The 14,992-nt window shown below is 30.8% G+C and overlaps 1 protein-coding gene across 1 annotated transcript; it reads left to right on the forward strand.

Moving 5' to 3' along the window:
• Positions 1–11,631: 11,631 nt before the first annotated feature.
• LOC127285219 (uncharacterized) lies at positions 11,632–14,413 on the forward strand. The gene has a single exon (XM_051311107.1). The coding sequence runs from the start codon at positions 11,836–11,838 to the stop codon at positions 13,615–13,617; it is 1,782 nt and encodes a 593-aa protein (XP_051167064.1). The 5' UTR covers positions 11,632–11,835; the 3' UTR covers positions 13,618–14,413.
• Positions 14,414–14,992: the final 579 nt, after the last annotated feature.

Consider the following 14,992-nt stretch of genomic DNA (forward strand, 5'->3'; position numbering starts at 1 on the left):
TTTTTGACTTTTTTTATATTCTACCATTGATAATAATTTATCAAAAAAAATTTAATTCAATTACCTATTTTTACATTTATTTGATGACAACCGTTACCATAACAACCATTTCCATGGCAACCGTTCTCATAACAACCGTTTCCATAGCAACATAGTTACTATAGCAACCGTTTCCATAACAACCGTTTCCATGCCAACCGTTTCCATAGTAACCGTTACCATAGCAACCGTTTCCATGGCAACCGTTATCATAACAACCGTTTCCATGGCAACCGTTATCATGACAACCGTTTAGATAGCAACCGTTTCCATAGTAACCGTTACCATATCAACCGTTATCATAACAACCGTTTCCATAGCTACAGTTACTATAGCAACCGTTTCTATAGCAACCGTTTCCATAGGAACCGTTACCATAGCAACCGTTTCCATAACAACCGTTTCCATGCCAACCGTTATCATAACAACCGTTTCCATAGCAAAAGTTACTATAGCAACCGTTTCCATTGTAACCGTTACCATAGCAACCGTTTCCATAGTAACTGTTTCCATAGTAACTGTTTCCATAGTAACCGTTTCCTTAGCAACCGTTTCCATAAGAACCGTTTCCATAGCAACAGTTACTATAGCAACCGTTTCCATAGTAACCGTTACCATAGCAACCGTTTTCATGACCATTTTTTTCCTTAGCAACGGTAATATCAATATTGTCCACGAAACTCTGCGATGAAGGCGCCATGTGCCAGTTTCTCTCATATTTTTTAAAAATGTGATTTTTGGATTCCTGAGATCGAAAATCATAAAGATACATAAAAAATAGAGTTCGAGAAATAAAATTTTTATAAATTTCGAAACTATATAAGAATTTAGAGCTTGTGCTTTTATTATAAAATATTAAGAAATTATTGATGTTAAAAATCCTATCTCTGCAAACATCTGAAAATAAAATTTAACATCTTTTTTTAAAATTCAAAATTTTGAATGTTCTAATAATGTGAATAGAAAAATGGTGATGAATTATTTTAAATCTTATATACTTTAAAATGAAGAGAAAAACCGGAAGAGTTGATATTTATTTAGGATTGTTATCTTTGTTTGAAATCGCTTGGCACAGCTATATATATAGGTGTTATCATTAAAAGGTGATTAGTTGGGTTACAGACCCTCCATGGTTGATGTGACTGCCCAAACAAGTGAAAAGATAATTATATACAATATGCTTTGTCCCTTATATACCTTATGAGATTGTTAAATATATAATCTATTAGAGTACCGACAAATTATACCTAGAACTCATCTCGAATAATAGATTTGTAATTCGTAATCTTTTTTCGAGTTTAGCTGATATCTTATGCTATGTTTATACGCTTTTTAACATATGTAAATTGATAAGAACATTTTAACAGAAAAAAAATAGAAACTCAATTAGTAAAAATCTAAATGCTTTTAGGGAAAATGTTCATTACAATTGAGTCGCATATTTCTGCAGCCCTATTCGTTGGCCTCTGTACTGAAAAAACTATATTCTAAACTTGAGAATATCTTCTTGGCGCCTATTTAAGAATATTTCCCATGTATTTTATTCTTAAAGTTATAGAATAAAATTAATGCATGGGATATATTCTTAAATAGGCGCCAAGAAGATATTCTTAAATTTAAAATATAGTTTTTTCATTGTGACATCTCAAAAAAAAAAATAATAATTTAAAAAAATTGAAAAATAATAAAAAAGCAAAAACTAGTATTTTGACACGGACATTGTCTTAGGGATATCCTGTGGATATCCTATGGATGTCCTGTTGATGTCCCACAGACTGGCGGTTTGGATATCCTAGGAATATCCCAAGATATCCTGGGGACCATTCTAGGATATCGACCATTGATATGGATATCCTTTTGTTACACGGAGAGACCGCCAGTTGGAAAAATTACTAAAAAAATTTACAAGTAGCGGAAATAAGGTTACATTGTCAAATATTGCTGTAGGAAATCGAAAATTCTACTAGCAGCATACTTAATAAAACCTGTAGACTATAGTAAAATTGTACACAAATTGGAATAGAAATTACTATAGTCTACAGTTTTATTAAGTATGCTGTATGACAAAGTAACCTTATTTCCGCTACTTGTAAATCTTTTTAGTAATTTTTCCAACCGGCGGTCTCTCCGTGTATGAGGGCAAGAACCAAAATTGCCTAACCAAACAATTTTGTTGCAAACACTAAATTTTTTTTCACAGGGTAGATTTATAAATTTGATTTTTCTTCACAACAAAATAAAATACAATAATAAACCTTTGGTTTGCTTTTACCGTGCACTATGTCAAGAACTGATTTCGTTTGCTAGATTAACGGATTAGCAGTGCCACCTTCTCTACGACATATTGTACTACAATGAGAAAAAAAATTTAGTGTTTGCAACAAAATTGTTTCATTAGGCAATTTTGGTTCTTGTAACCAAGTTTTGGTTGGCTGAAACAAAGTCATAGAGTTATCTCAACCAAACATTTGGTTAGGCCAACAAAATTATTTGGTTGAACATTTTTAAATTGCAACCAAAATTTAGTTACGACAACAAAATAATTTGGTTAACACAACAAAATAGTTTAATCTAAAAAACCAAATGATCGTTTGTTGTCCTAACCAAAATTTGGTTGCGACAACCAAATAATTTGATTCGCTCTCAGTTCATAGCTTAAGAGAACCGTTAGTTTAAATCTCTCACAAGAATGGGTAGTCCAGTGGTCAGAGCTTCCGATCTTCAGTTTTAAAACAGAGGTTCGATCCCAGGCGGAGATGAGATTTTTCAACATCCACAAATATTTCAATTAGATAAATATAAATTCAATGTTAAATTGATAGTAAATAAATAATGAAATAAATAAAAAAGATAAAAAGAAAAGAAATAAGGTAGAATAAAATTTTTAAATTTACAAAAAAAATTGTTTGTTTGATCAACCAAACATTTTTGTTGACCTAACAAAAAAAATTTGGTTGTGCTAACCAAAAATTTTTGTTGACCTAACAAAAAAAAATTGGTTGAGCTAACCAAAAATTTTTGTTATTCCAACATAAAACACTCAACCAAATTTTTTGATTGACTCAAACAAATAGTTTGGTTGCTTAAATACCAACAAAAATTTTTTGTTGTCCCAACCAAATTTTGGTTGTGCTGACTAAACATTTTTCTCAGTGTAATTTTCTTCAGTCAGGATCCTAGACAGGGCCTGGCTAATTCCTAGACAACCTAGTATAGGAACTTGTACTAAATTTTAAAATCAGTGTCCTATATAGACAAATTTTAGCCTGATTCTAGACAAGCATTCATATCAAAGAAAATAAAGGGAAAACTGTACATTTACTTTTCGGGGCCAGGACAGTTTTTTCAGAATAAATTTCCACGACAAATACTGTCTATTTCTAGGAAGGCCACAATAAATTTCTACACGGGATGTAATTTATATAAGGGACGTTCCACATTAGACGGACTATAAAGCTTTGTCCAAAATTGTACGCAATATATATAAATAAACGTAAAATATATGAAAAGGTTCATACACATGTAAACTTTCAAAAAATGAGTGGCAAATTAAAAAATTTATAATAATATGCTTTTATTATAACAATTATCCGCCACTTTGAATTTTGAAAAATGATATCAGATTCTTAATTAGCGATCCCAAAAACCTCCAGATAACGAGTTTCAAACAAATTGAACGAATTTTATTAAATTCGGCTGACATATTGGATCCGCCATTTTGAATCTTTTAATTTTGACTTCAGATTCGTAATCAGCGACTCTGAAAACCCCCAAGTAACAACTTTCAAGCGAATTAGACGAATTTTTTAATTAGGTCGCCATATTGGATCCGCCATTTTGAATTTTTTAATTTTGACTTCAGATTCGTAATTAGCTACCCCGAAAACATTAAAAACATCTTTTACTAGAATTTAATATTTTTATCCTTAAATTAGAAATTTTATTACTTACGAATTTACATTTATGGTATGGTTTATAATTGTCATAACAAAAGCATTATTATAATTTTTTTAATTAGACACTCATTTTTTGAAAGTCCCAAGCCTTTAGTCATCCATATTTGGTCTATTTGGACTAGGGGAACTTTTTTTTAAATAAATAAAAATTAAAATACGTATATTAACTTATTTTTTGCATATCTGAACGTGAATGTTGCTACAGAATTGTTATGTGTATTTTACGAAATAGGGTTTTTAAGTTTTATGTAAGTTCAAATTTAAATTGTACTACAAATAGTATATATGTATCAAAAATTATAGAATTTAAATATTGAAAGTTAAATTAAATTTTAATTTTAAATATATTATTTGAAAATAATTTTTGAAAATGCTGTAAATTTTTTAAAATCAAAAAAGTGATAAAAATTTAATTTTTAAAAGAAATATTTTTTACTTATTCACCTAATCGCACAAAAAAAAGAAGAGAATTTGAGTGATAATTCGGAGAAATAGATAAACTTTTTTGGTTTGTCGGTCCCACAAAAATTCTCTATCTCAAATACAATAAAGGGACGCACGAATAAGTTCTAAAAACTTATTACTAAAAATAGGTCGAAATAATCTAAAATTTTTCTATACAGGCTTCAAAGATTATAGAGTGTTAATTAAAAATTTTTAGAAATAACTAAATTTCACAAAGAGTTTTATATATTGAAAAGCTTAGAAGTATATAATTAAATTTTTAAATTAATTTAAATTAAAAATTTTATAAGTAAATGCCCTCAAAGCACCAGATATCCTAGGATATCCCAGAATATCCTCAGTATATCCCCAGGATATCCCAAAAATATCCTACGTAACGGCGGTTTGGATGTTCTGAGGATATCCTAGGATATCCTATGGACGTTTTCAGGATATCCTACATTAGTTTAGAATATCCTGAGGATATCCTTTTGGTGTGAGGGTGAATTTAAAAAAGAGTCAAATTAAAATTTCTAAAAATTTTAATTGTAGATTTGATACCTATGTTTGTCGAGAATAACGAAAATTTTTTTGTTTTAGTAAAATATATATCGCTGTTCCAGTGAAACTTTTCGCTGTTCTAAGTAAAATTAAAAAAAGAAATTAAAAATTTAGTTTGCGTGTACATATTTACAGGGAAATGATAAAATTAAGAAAAACACACGGAAAAAAATCTTTATCTGAAACAGCGATATGTTTCTCTAAAATAACGAAATCTTTCTCTGTTTTAGTGAAACAAATCGCTGTTCCAGATAAACAATTTATTTCCATGCACTGAAAATAGTACATTTTTAAAATATCTAATGAAAAAATTAATAGAAAAAATTTTTTTTTAAAATTATTTAAAATTGAAAAATTAAATTTAAAAATTTCACGTTTTGTATGATTTTTTGAAACTAAAAATCCCATAGCAATTTCCGAGTTCTGTAGAGGAATTCCATTTTTAAATTTAATAATAAAAATAAAATTGTTTATTTAAATTTTTGTATATATATTATTTTCTCTCTATAAAAAGAGACCTCTACGAGGAAGCAATAAAAATAATCTAATGAAATGAGGACAAATTACAACGTGGCAGGGGTTTTTTTTTTTTTTTTTAAATCTCAGGCGGTCATTCCAATCAGAGCCAGTGATCGACACTATTTTTTGTACTATACTGTTTTCGTCTAGAAAAATAATAAAAATTAAAAATTTTAAATCGATTTTCAAATCCAAAAAAATTTATTTAATTAAAAATTTAGAAAATTTAGCCTCAGTGTTGCTAAAAATTCAGTAAAAATGAATTATTTTTATAGAATGGTGTTTGTTATATTGTAGAAACAGGCGCAGAGAGAAAGAAGACAGAAGAGTCGACATCATTTGGGCGCCGAGAAGTCTAGAGCGCGTTTCTGGTTACGAGAACATTTGGGGCGCCAAGCGCTGGAGGGGAGAGAGGGTTTGCAAACATGGCTACTCGCCGTGAATGTATGTAGGTCCTCGACCGATCCACAGCATAGCGTCGAGAGCCTTTCCTCCCCCCCCCCCCCTCCTCCTCTCCCTCTCACCACCCTGGAAACGATTCTCGGTAATCCCCTTCTCCATAACTTTCGATTCCCCATACCCCCTCCCCCCCCGTTACCTTCTTCAACGTATAAACCCGGACGACCAGGCCGACCGAGTTGGCGACACCCTGTCTGCCAAGACCGGCTGTTGGACAAAGGAGAGGGGAATGAGCTGCGTTGCCACGTCCTCGGTCGCTGCGCCTACCTTCGACTCAAGGACATATCCGATCTTGCCAGCCGTTGTGGCGCGGTGACCGGTTACTGTTGACTATACAATATCGAGATTCCTACACACAGAATTATGAATGCGTTTGCAGGTTGGGCTCAGCATGAAATGTACCTGCGTCTTAAATACCCGTTCAAAATAATCCCCCCCTTCCCCTCCAATCCTAACTTTCTATATAATGTCTATTTATAGTTAAATTTTAAATAGCGATTCAAAAAAAAAAAAAAACGTGGCAAATAGATGCGAGACTCAGATAACGATCAGATTCCTAAACGATGACTCAAGCGCTTCGAGGTTAAAGTGAAACAGGTGAAAGAGACTTTGATTCGAGAAATAAGTTCTCTGATTAAAAAAAAAAAAAGAAAAAAAAAGAAAAGAATTTTAAATAGTTAATATTTGAGATGGTTCGAAACTTCGAAAGTTTTAACTTTTATAATATCTTTGTGGTTGGTGTTTCCTCAGGGTATAAGTGGTGAAAATTTACGAGAACTGCCTTTACCTCTTCTCTTTGTCGGCATACCACAGTTTGCGTCATGCCTTCTTACTGAGACTTGGCAACTACGCGGGAAGCTAAACATATTAACTGTCGACTCACGCCACAAAAACAACATGATCTCATTTTACGACGTATATATGCGCAAGAACCTCTTAAAATCTCATTCAAAAACCTCTGTTTTTAGACATAAGACTTTGCATTAAAAATATATCATTTCATGTTATAACGGTAGAGATTAGGCAAAGGTTGTTCTTTGTTCAACTCAGCATTTTATAAATTTAATTCCCTTATATTATAATGAAGAAAAATTAAGAAACATATTAAGTGCAAAAGAATTGTCTTTGAAAATCAAAGTAGAAAAAGGGTTTTTGTACTTATGAACACCCCCATAGTACCGAAAACTTTCCTAAAGATTTCCTAAAAATTTATTTGAAATATTCGGAATCTTTCAAATAAATCTTTAGGAAATTTTTAGGAAAGTTTCGGTGCTATGGGGGCAAATTATTTGATTGGGATTTCATTAGCAAAAGTATTTTTTAATTATTCCGTTTGTATTAAAGTTTGAGTAATCTTTATCCCTCATAACAAAAGGATATCCATAGGATATTCATATCAATGGTCGATATCCTAGAATGGTCCCCAGGATATCTTGGGATATCCCTAGGATATCCAAACCGCCGGTCTGTGGGACATCAACAGGATATCCCTAGGATATCAAAACCGCCGGTCTGTGGGACATCAACAGGACATCCATAGGATATCCCTAAGATATCCACAAAATATCTATTGGATATTATATCGCAGGATATCCATGGGATATCCTCAGGATGTCCGTGGGATATTCTTAGGATATTCACGGGATATTTAACATCTCAACATATATTTTTGAAGGGTAAAATTATTAAGCTAATATAATGAATAATAATATAATAAAAAGAAAAATCTTATGAGCTTCTAATTTATTTTAAATGAAGATTTGAAAGGCATTTTTCAAAGTTTTTAAATAAACTCATGCACTTAATGTATAATTAATATTAATAGTTATTCGTTATTTGCGGGGAAGAATTTATATTGTTTAAAGCCAATTTATTTTCTGACAATATTAAGCATATGAATAAAGGAATGAATCACGAATGAGAAAAAAATTAGTTAATAATTTTTCAAATTAAACAACTTTTTCTCGAAAAACAAGTTGCATTTTATTTTATTTACATAAAATTTAATTCACAGAATATTCTCACTCGTAGTCTCATAATGACTTTAAAAACAGTATCCTGAGAATATCTTCTTGACATCCAGAAGATATACTGAGAATATCCTGAAAATATCTGTGAGATATCCTGACGATATCTATGGGATATCCTGATGATATCTGTAGGATATCCTAACGATATCTATGGGATATCTGGAGGACATTTATGAAAGTCTATAGAGATATCCAAAAGATATCCTTGGATATCCTCAGATATACATGGGATATCCAAAGGATATCCAAACCGCCGATTTTTTGGATATCCTTAAGAGATCCTTTTGATATCCATAGGACATCCCTAGGTTATCTGCGGGATATTATCAATATATCCCAAGATATCTTGTGTTATTAGGGTTTTTACTTTTTACGGATTTTGGACAATGGCTAAAAACAGTTAACAGTTAAAAGTTTCTTTTGGTTGTATAAACCAAACGTTTATTTAGCTCAATCAAATTTTTTCTTTGTTCAAAAAATTTATTAAAATAAACCAAACTGTTATTTAGATTAAATAAATATTTATTTGAATTAAACAAATTTTGTTTGAACTAACCAAAAAATTGGGTAAATATAAAAAAATGGTACATTTGGTTCAGATGTATCTTTTTTCTGAGTGTATTTGGATAAAAGCAACATATTGATATTGTATCAGCTTGATCCTCATTAAATGGATCATTTTTTCGAAATGATAGGAAAATTGTAATTATTTTTTGATACCTAAAATTTGTATCAAAGTACAACTGTCATGGACAGTATACAAATATTGAAAAGTTTATGAGTTCTTTTATGAAAAATAATTACTGGCATAATTATTGCGATAATTACTGGAAATCCTGGCGGATTATGTGGACTTGAGTTTAAACCGAGTTAAATTAAAACTCGGTTCATTTTGGTCAGAGGAAAAATATTGTAATAAATTAATTAAATACTAACTTCTATTATATACAATTTCCAAAGGTGGAAATATCATCTCCATCAAAATTCTGCTGAATTTTTCAAGTACTAATTTTCAACCACAAATATGAAAATCTTTATATAGAATTAACTTATTATAATAGAAGATGTTTTCTACATGCCATTGTTATTTTAATTACATAATTATTTTGCGATTGACTGTAGTTTCAATAATCATTAGGATAAAAAAAATATCCCACGTATAGTAAAATTCCCAGGGGAAATTCCGATTATTTTATTTGAAATTTTGAAAATTTCTCCATTAAACAATCAATTTTTTTTTTTAATAATCATGAATCATTTGGAACATTTCCCCAAAGCACCGAAACTTTCCTAAAGACTTATCTGAAATGTGCGGAGTATTTAATTGCAATGTTTAGTGAAAATTGTGTAAAGATTTAAATGTCTCACTTGAATAAATGTTCAGGAAAATTTCACACTAAACATTTATTGTAATCGAGACATATAAATCTTTACAGAATTTTCACTAAACTTTGCAATATTCACAATATTAATTGCAATATTTATCAATATTCACTGGTATTAAATTTTTGGATAAAATTTTTTCAGTGTTTTTAAAAATCTTTCAAATTTTTTAAAATTCTGAAAATCATACTTATTTTCTCGACATTGATTATTGTATTCTTTTCTATACACATTACCGCAATAATAATTAAATTACATTGCTTTTTGTACGTAGAATTTTATGTAATCTCTCCTTGATATTTTTTAAAAATAAATATTGATATTTAATAAGATTTTCTTTGTGTTGATATACGATTTAACAAAAGAAGCAACAAGTATTAAGTTAAAACCATTTTAATTATAAATTTTTCCAAATAACTAATTGTAAGTTTTTTCATAATTTTGAGTAAAATACGTAATTTTTTTTCTTATATTAAACAGGGGAATAAAATTTCGTTCTTTAACCATATTCAGTATGGTATAGTTTATCACATTCTCCTCCTATTAATGGAATACTGTATTCTCTAAATTTGAATCAGCAAAAATTCGTTTATTAGCAGAATGCGCAGTTCATTTAAAAGAATATATTAATTTCTAATGAAATAAAATTTGGCCGAAATTGTCACAATCGTCAAACTTTTATTCGGTCTAACATTTATTTGATTTAAATTTTTATTGGTACGTTAATTTTTATTTAATTCCAAATAGCAAATCATATATATGCTACAATTTTGTCTCAATATTGGGATAATGTTTCAATATTTATATTTATTTATTTTTTTTTATATTTCAATATTTTAGCAATATGATGGAAAACTTAAAATGATACTGAATCACATTAATTTAAAAGTATCAAATTGATACCATAAATATCAAATTGATAGAAAAAATTTGTATCAATTTGATATTTTCAGTATCAATTTCATATTTTTCAATTAGTGCTCAAGAAAAGATTTATTTTTATATCGTAAAAATATGCAGCTAAATTAATTTTTTTCAGTAATTTGCCATAACTATATCACGAAACCTGAAAATTTCGGAACGCATGAATATATGCTCTGAACCAAATTTTTTATAATTATGATTTGATAAAATCTTATATATAGAATATTAATTTTGCAGTACCTATATTTATTTGTTCGAATATTTGACAGAAATTTAATTTGATCGAAACTTTATGTCTTGTAGAATATTAATTTTGCAGAATTGTCATTTAAAAGAATCTTAATTTTGCAGAAAGAGGATTATAGAAAGAATATTAATTTTGCAGAATTAGTTGCTGGAATTAGTTCCAGAAAATTAAAACGGTCGAATATCAATTTACCAAAAATAATTCGTCGCGGAAACTTCAAATTTGACCGCAATCACAATTTTCTTGATAATTTCTGATTGGTCAAATTTAAAGTTTCCGTTTAATTTCTGTTAAATTGATATTTGACCGTTTTAATTTTCTGGAACATTAATATTCCAGCAAATAATTCTGCAAAATTCTTTCTAATCCTCTTTCTGCAAATTCTCCAAAAGTAATTTTTTTTATATATACATATTGTAATTATTTAGAATAGAATAAGAAATTTTGTTGTTGGAAAATAAAGGAAAATTATATTGATTAACAAAGTTCCACTCGATTCGCATTCTTTAACATAATATTGCATAAACATCAAGGTTACTTGAGATTGTACAAGAAATATAATGTATCGAAATTATTCTAATAAATGAGATTTGTTCTTTATAGAATAGAAGTTGTACTTTTGAACGTTATCAATTAGTTTCTGATAGGGGAATAGGGAATAAAACTTTTCAGAAAGATCAAATTCTAAATATCTTTGTATTTAACTATAATAATTGTAGTTTCAATCTGAGTCGGCAGTTGTTTTTCTTTGCGTGTATTGGACTGTTATATGTAATACATATAAGGCAGCAAGACAGACAACATGGCGCCGAGACGTCACGCCAGTGTGACGTTTACCGTCGGAGAAACCGAAAGAGAACTTTGCTAGATGTTGGGTCGGTAGCGTAAATGTAAGAATAAACTATATAATAAGATACTGCAATACACACTCAAGTACATACACACTTTATCCCATCAGAAAAGAAGGGGAAGACAGTGAGAGGAGTTGACTGGAAAGAGAAGGGGGATGGTAATATTAAGTTCCACAGAAGTGAGAGGCGAATAGGGCGTGCGGTGGGGTAAAGTTGGTAATGAGGAGGGGAAAGACATTCAGTGGGAAGCAGACGCTGCCAATCGAGTGGGGATGAAAATTAGTTACGGCATCTACCAAGTCCTAAAAGGAACTCCGTGCGCCAAGCGATCAGGCTGCTTCGTGCAATGTTACGCGTTAAATTGTATTCGCGCGTCTCTTTTTTAAATTTCTTTATCTAAGAATTCAGTGCGCGAAAACATTATGGCTCATGGTGTTAACGATGTGATTAGTGAAGGAAGTTCTGTGAAAATGGTGATTGGAAAGAATCAGCAAAACGTTAGGAAAACAGTGGGTGTGATGGGTAGTCGAAGGATATTCGCGCCAGCTTTCAAGTTGAAAGTATTAGATTCCTACAGAAATGATATAGACTGTCGTGGTAATCAGCGGGCAACTGCAAGAAAATATGGAATTCATCGAAGACAAATACAAAAATGGTTACAGTGCGAGGATAATTTACGTAGTAGTTGTCCCGAATTGGGAACTACTGGTGGAATTTTGAAACTAGAGGAAAATACAAGATCCGACATTGCTTCAACATCGCCGGCCTTGAACCTCAGTCTCGCCAGACTGCACGGCGACGAGTTGCCGATTCCCCCACCTTCGCATCCACCCTCTCGAAATTCACCCCTCACAACTGAATTCCATGTTGGATATACGGAGGATATTGAAAAAAAATATTATCCTGAAACTGGATTTCGTGAAATGTATCAACTATCCTATCGATATGAGGAATCAAATTATGAGAACGTGGATACTGGAATTACTCGTGCAGTACTGCACGCACCGGCGGAGATAAAGGCGGAACGAGTGAGTCCAGACTCAGCGGCGACGCCAGGGATGTACGAGATGCCTGAATCACCCAGTGCTTCGTTTTTACCACCTCAGACAACTACCAACTCACCGACTCACTTCGAACCAACACTACCCCTATATCCTTATCAAACAGATAAGGCACCTTGTTGCCAAGAGAATACAAAGATAGAAGGCGAGGTAGAATTTAAAGAAGATCATCCCCCTCATGAAGGCGATTATTCCGGACCTTCGAGTCCACAAGGTCCAGTTAGTTCCAGCCGATCAACAAGCAGTTGCTCCGACAGTGAATTGGACAGTACTTCCTATCAACCCGGTGACCTAAATAGAAGAAGATCATTTTCCCTGCTTTTTAAAATTAACGTTCTCGATGCTTTTCATCGTGACGTTATTGTCTCTGGTAATCAGCGAGCAACTGCCAGAAAATTTGGTATAAATCGTCGTCAAGTACAAAAATGGCTAGGTCAAGAAATGGAATTAAGAGAGGAAATTGCACGCCGCGGTGGAAATTCACAACGTCTCGGCTCTAATCCAATTGAAGAAACCCCAGTGGATCTTAGAGTCGCAGGACCAGTTTATTGCTGCGATACTGTTCCATATTTATTACACGAATCTGCATCGTGCACAATATGCACTGAAAATCCTCAATACGAGACAACACAAGGGAAATATTATTCCCCTGAATTGGGAACGAATCAGGAATTTTCATCAAAAAGATCAGCATCTAGTTTATCATGCTGTTATCCAATGACACCATCTCCAAAAAAGCTTTGTTTGGAATCGGAACTTCCACCACAGGAAACACCATTGTGCCTAGTGAAACCAAAAATTCCGGCACAAATTGAACTTGTCACCAGTACAGTACAATCTGCACCAGTTATTTCTTCCACACCGTCTTCAAAGAAGGATGCTATTCTCTTCAAGCCTTATTTGGATAATCCAATCAGCAAACCCAACGACGATTCAAATCATCATCGTTCGATGATTAATGGTAACAACAATAATAATTGCCAGGGCATTTGCAATTTGAATGAAGGCAGGGGCTACGATTATGCCCTTGAACTCAGTCTAAGGGTACCTGTCTCCTGGAGAACGCAGCACAGTTCCTACTGTGATATTCCTCACGTTAGGAGCGCCTTTGTTAGGTATCCAGCGAGTCCTCATTACACCTAAATAGAATTAAAAAGCAATCATATCAGAAATTATATTTCGAGCTTTAATTTTCTAGAATTTAGTCACAAAAAAAAGTCCACGTGTAAAAATGGAGTTCTGCTAATTCAGAATTATAATAATCAAAATTAAAAAAAAAATTACATACCTCATTAGAAAAGGCAAAATAGAAAAAAGTTGTTTTAATTTTCCCTTGGGATTTAATTATTATGAAACAAATTCTAATTTTATTAAATCGTTTTCAAAAAGGGCTCAACTCCCTAAAAACCGTAAGAATCATTTTCACTATCAATTGGTTAAGCGAAAATGACACTTATGCATTCTTTACGAAAAAATGGAAAAAAAATTAAAACAAATTTCAATTTTATATTTTCCATTTTATTTGTTCGGGATAAATATTTTTGTATTCGGAATAAAAATTAAATTCTTTTTTATTTCTTTCTTATCCAAACAATTCTTAAAGATTAGGAAATACTTTTCTACTTTTCCTTTTTTAATGAGTTTTGCAAATTATTGGTCAAGTTCTGATTCTATAAATTTATCTGGATTCATATTTTTTTTTAAATTTTATAAAATAACTAGATAATTCATTTGTATAACAAAATTTTAATTATAGACAGATAAAATTCTCACATTTTCTACTTTATAAATTCAAATGCTTTTTAAAAATTCATTTTTAATTTTTGTAATTAAGTTTATATTTAATTACATTTTCATTTCAAAATTTATTTAAAACAAAATATTTTTAAATTATTGTTTTTAAATATCTTTTTCTAATAAAAAGCTGTAATTAATAATTTTTTTTTAATTCTTTGGGAACGCATGATTATCCCATAAAAATCATTAATTAGAATTTTCATTTCAAAATTTTTTATTAAATATAGGTATATTTTTTAGATGAATTGAAAAATTTTTGAATTTTAAAAATTTGATATAATTTCTTTTTATATACGAATTTTTACTGAAAAATTTTTTTTTAGAATTTTAATATAATTCCCATTCAATCGAATTTTATGTGATTCGAATTTTTAAATAACAAATATCAATTCACCGAATTTTAATTTGTCCAAATTTTTATTTCTTCGAATTTTTAAGACACCGAATTTTTATTTCTCCAAAATTATACAAATGTCCGAATAAACAATCAACAGAAAGATTTTGACGCAATTTTTAAAATTGACCAATTAGAAATTATCACAAAAATCGTGATTGGTCAATTTTAAAAATTGCGCCAAAATCTTTCTGTCGATTGCTTGTTCGGCCATTTGTAATTTCGGACAAATGAACATTCTATCAGTTAAAAAATTCGGACAAATAAAAATTATATCAGTAAAAAATTCGGTCAAAAATAAAATTAGGTGAATTGAAATTTCTGCCA

The sequence above is a fragment of the Leptopilina boulardi genome, unplaced genomic scaffold, assembly GCF_019393585.1.
Source record: "Leptopilina boulardi isolate dan_hultmark-lab unplaced genomic scaffold, ZJU_Lbou_2.1 LbouV2_330, whole genome shotgun sequence".
In the NCBI taxonomy this organism is placed as follows: Eukaryota; Metazoa; Arthropoda; class Insecta; order Hymenoptera; family Figitidae; genus Leptopilina; species Leptopilina boulardi.

Bases quoted from the DNA above. Each gene is read 5' to 3' on its own strand.
- LOC127285219 (XM_051311107.1), top strand. From the start codon at position 11,836: ATGGCTCATGGTGTTAACGATGTGATTAGTGAAGGAAGTTCTGTGAAA.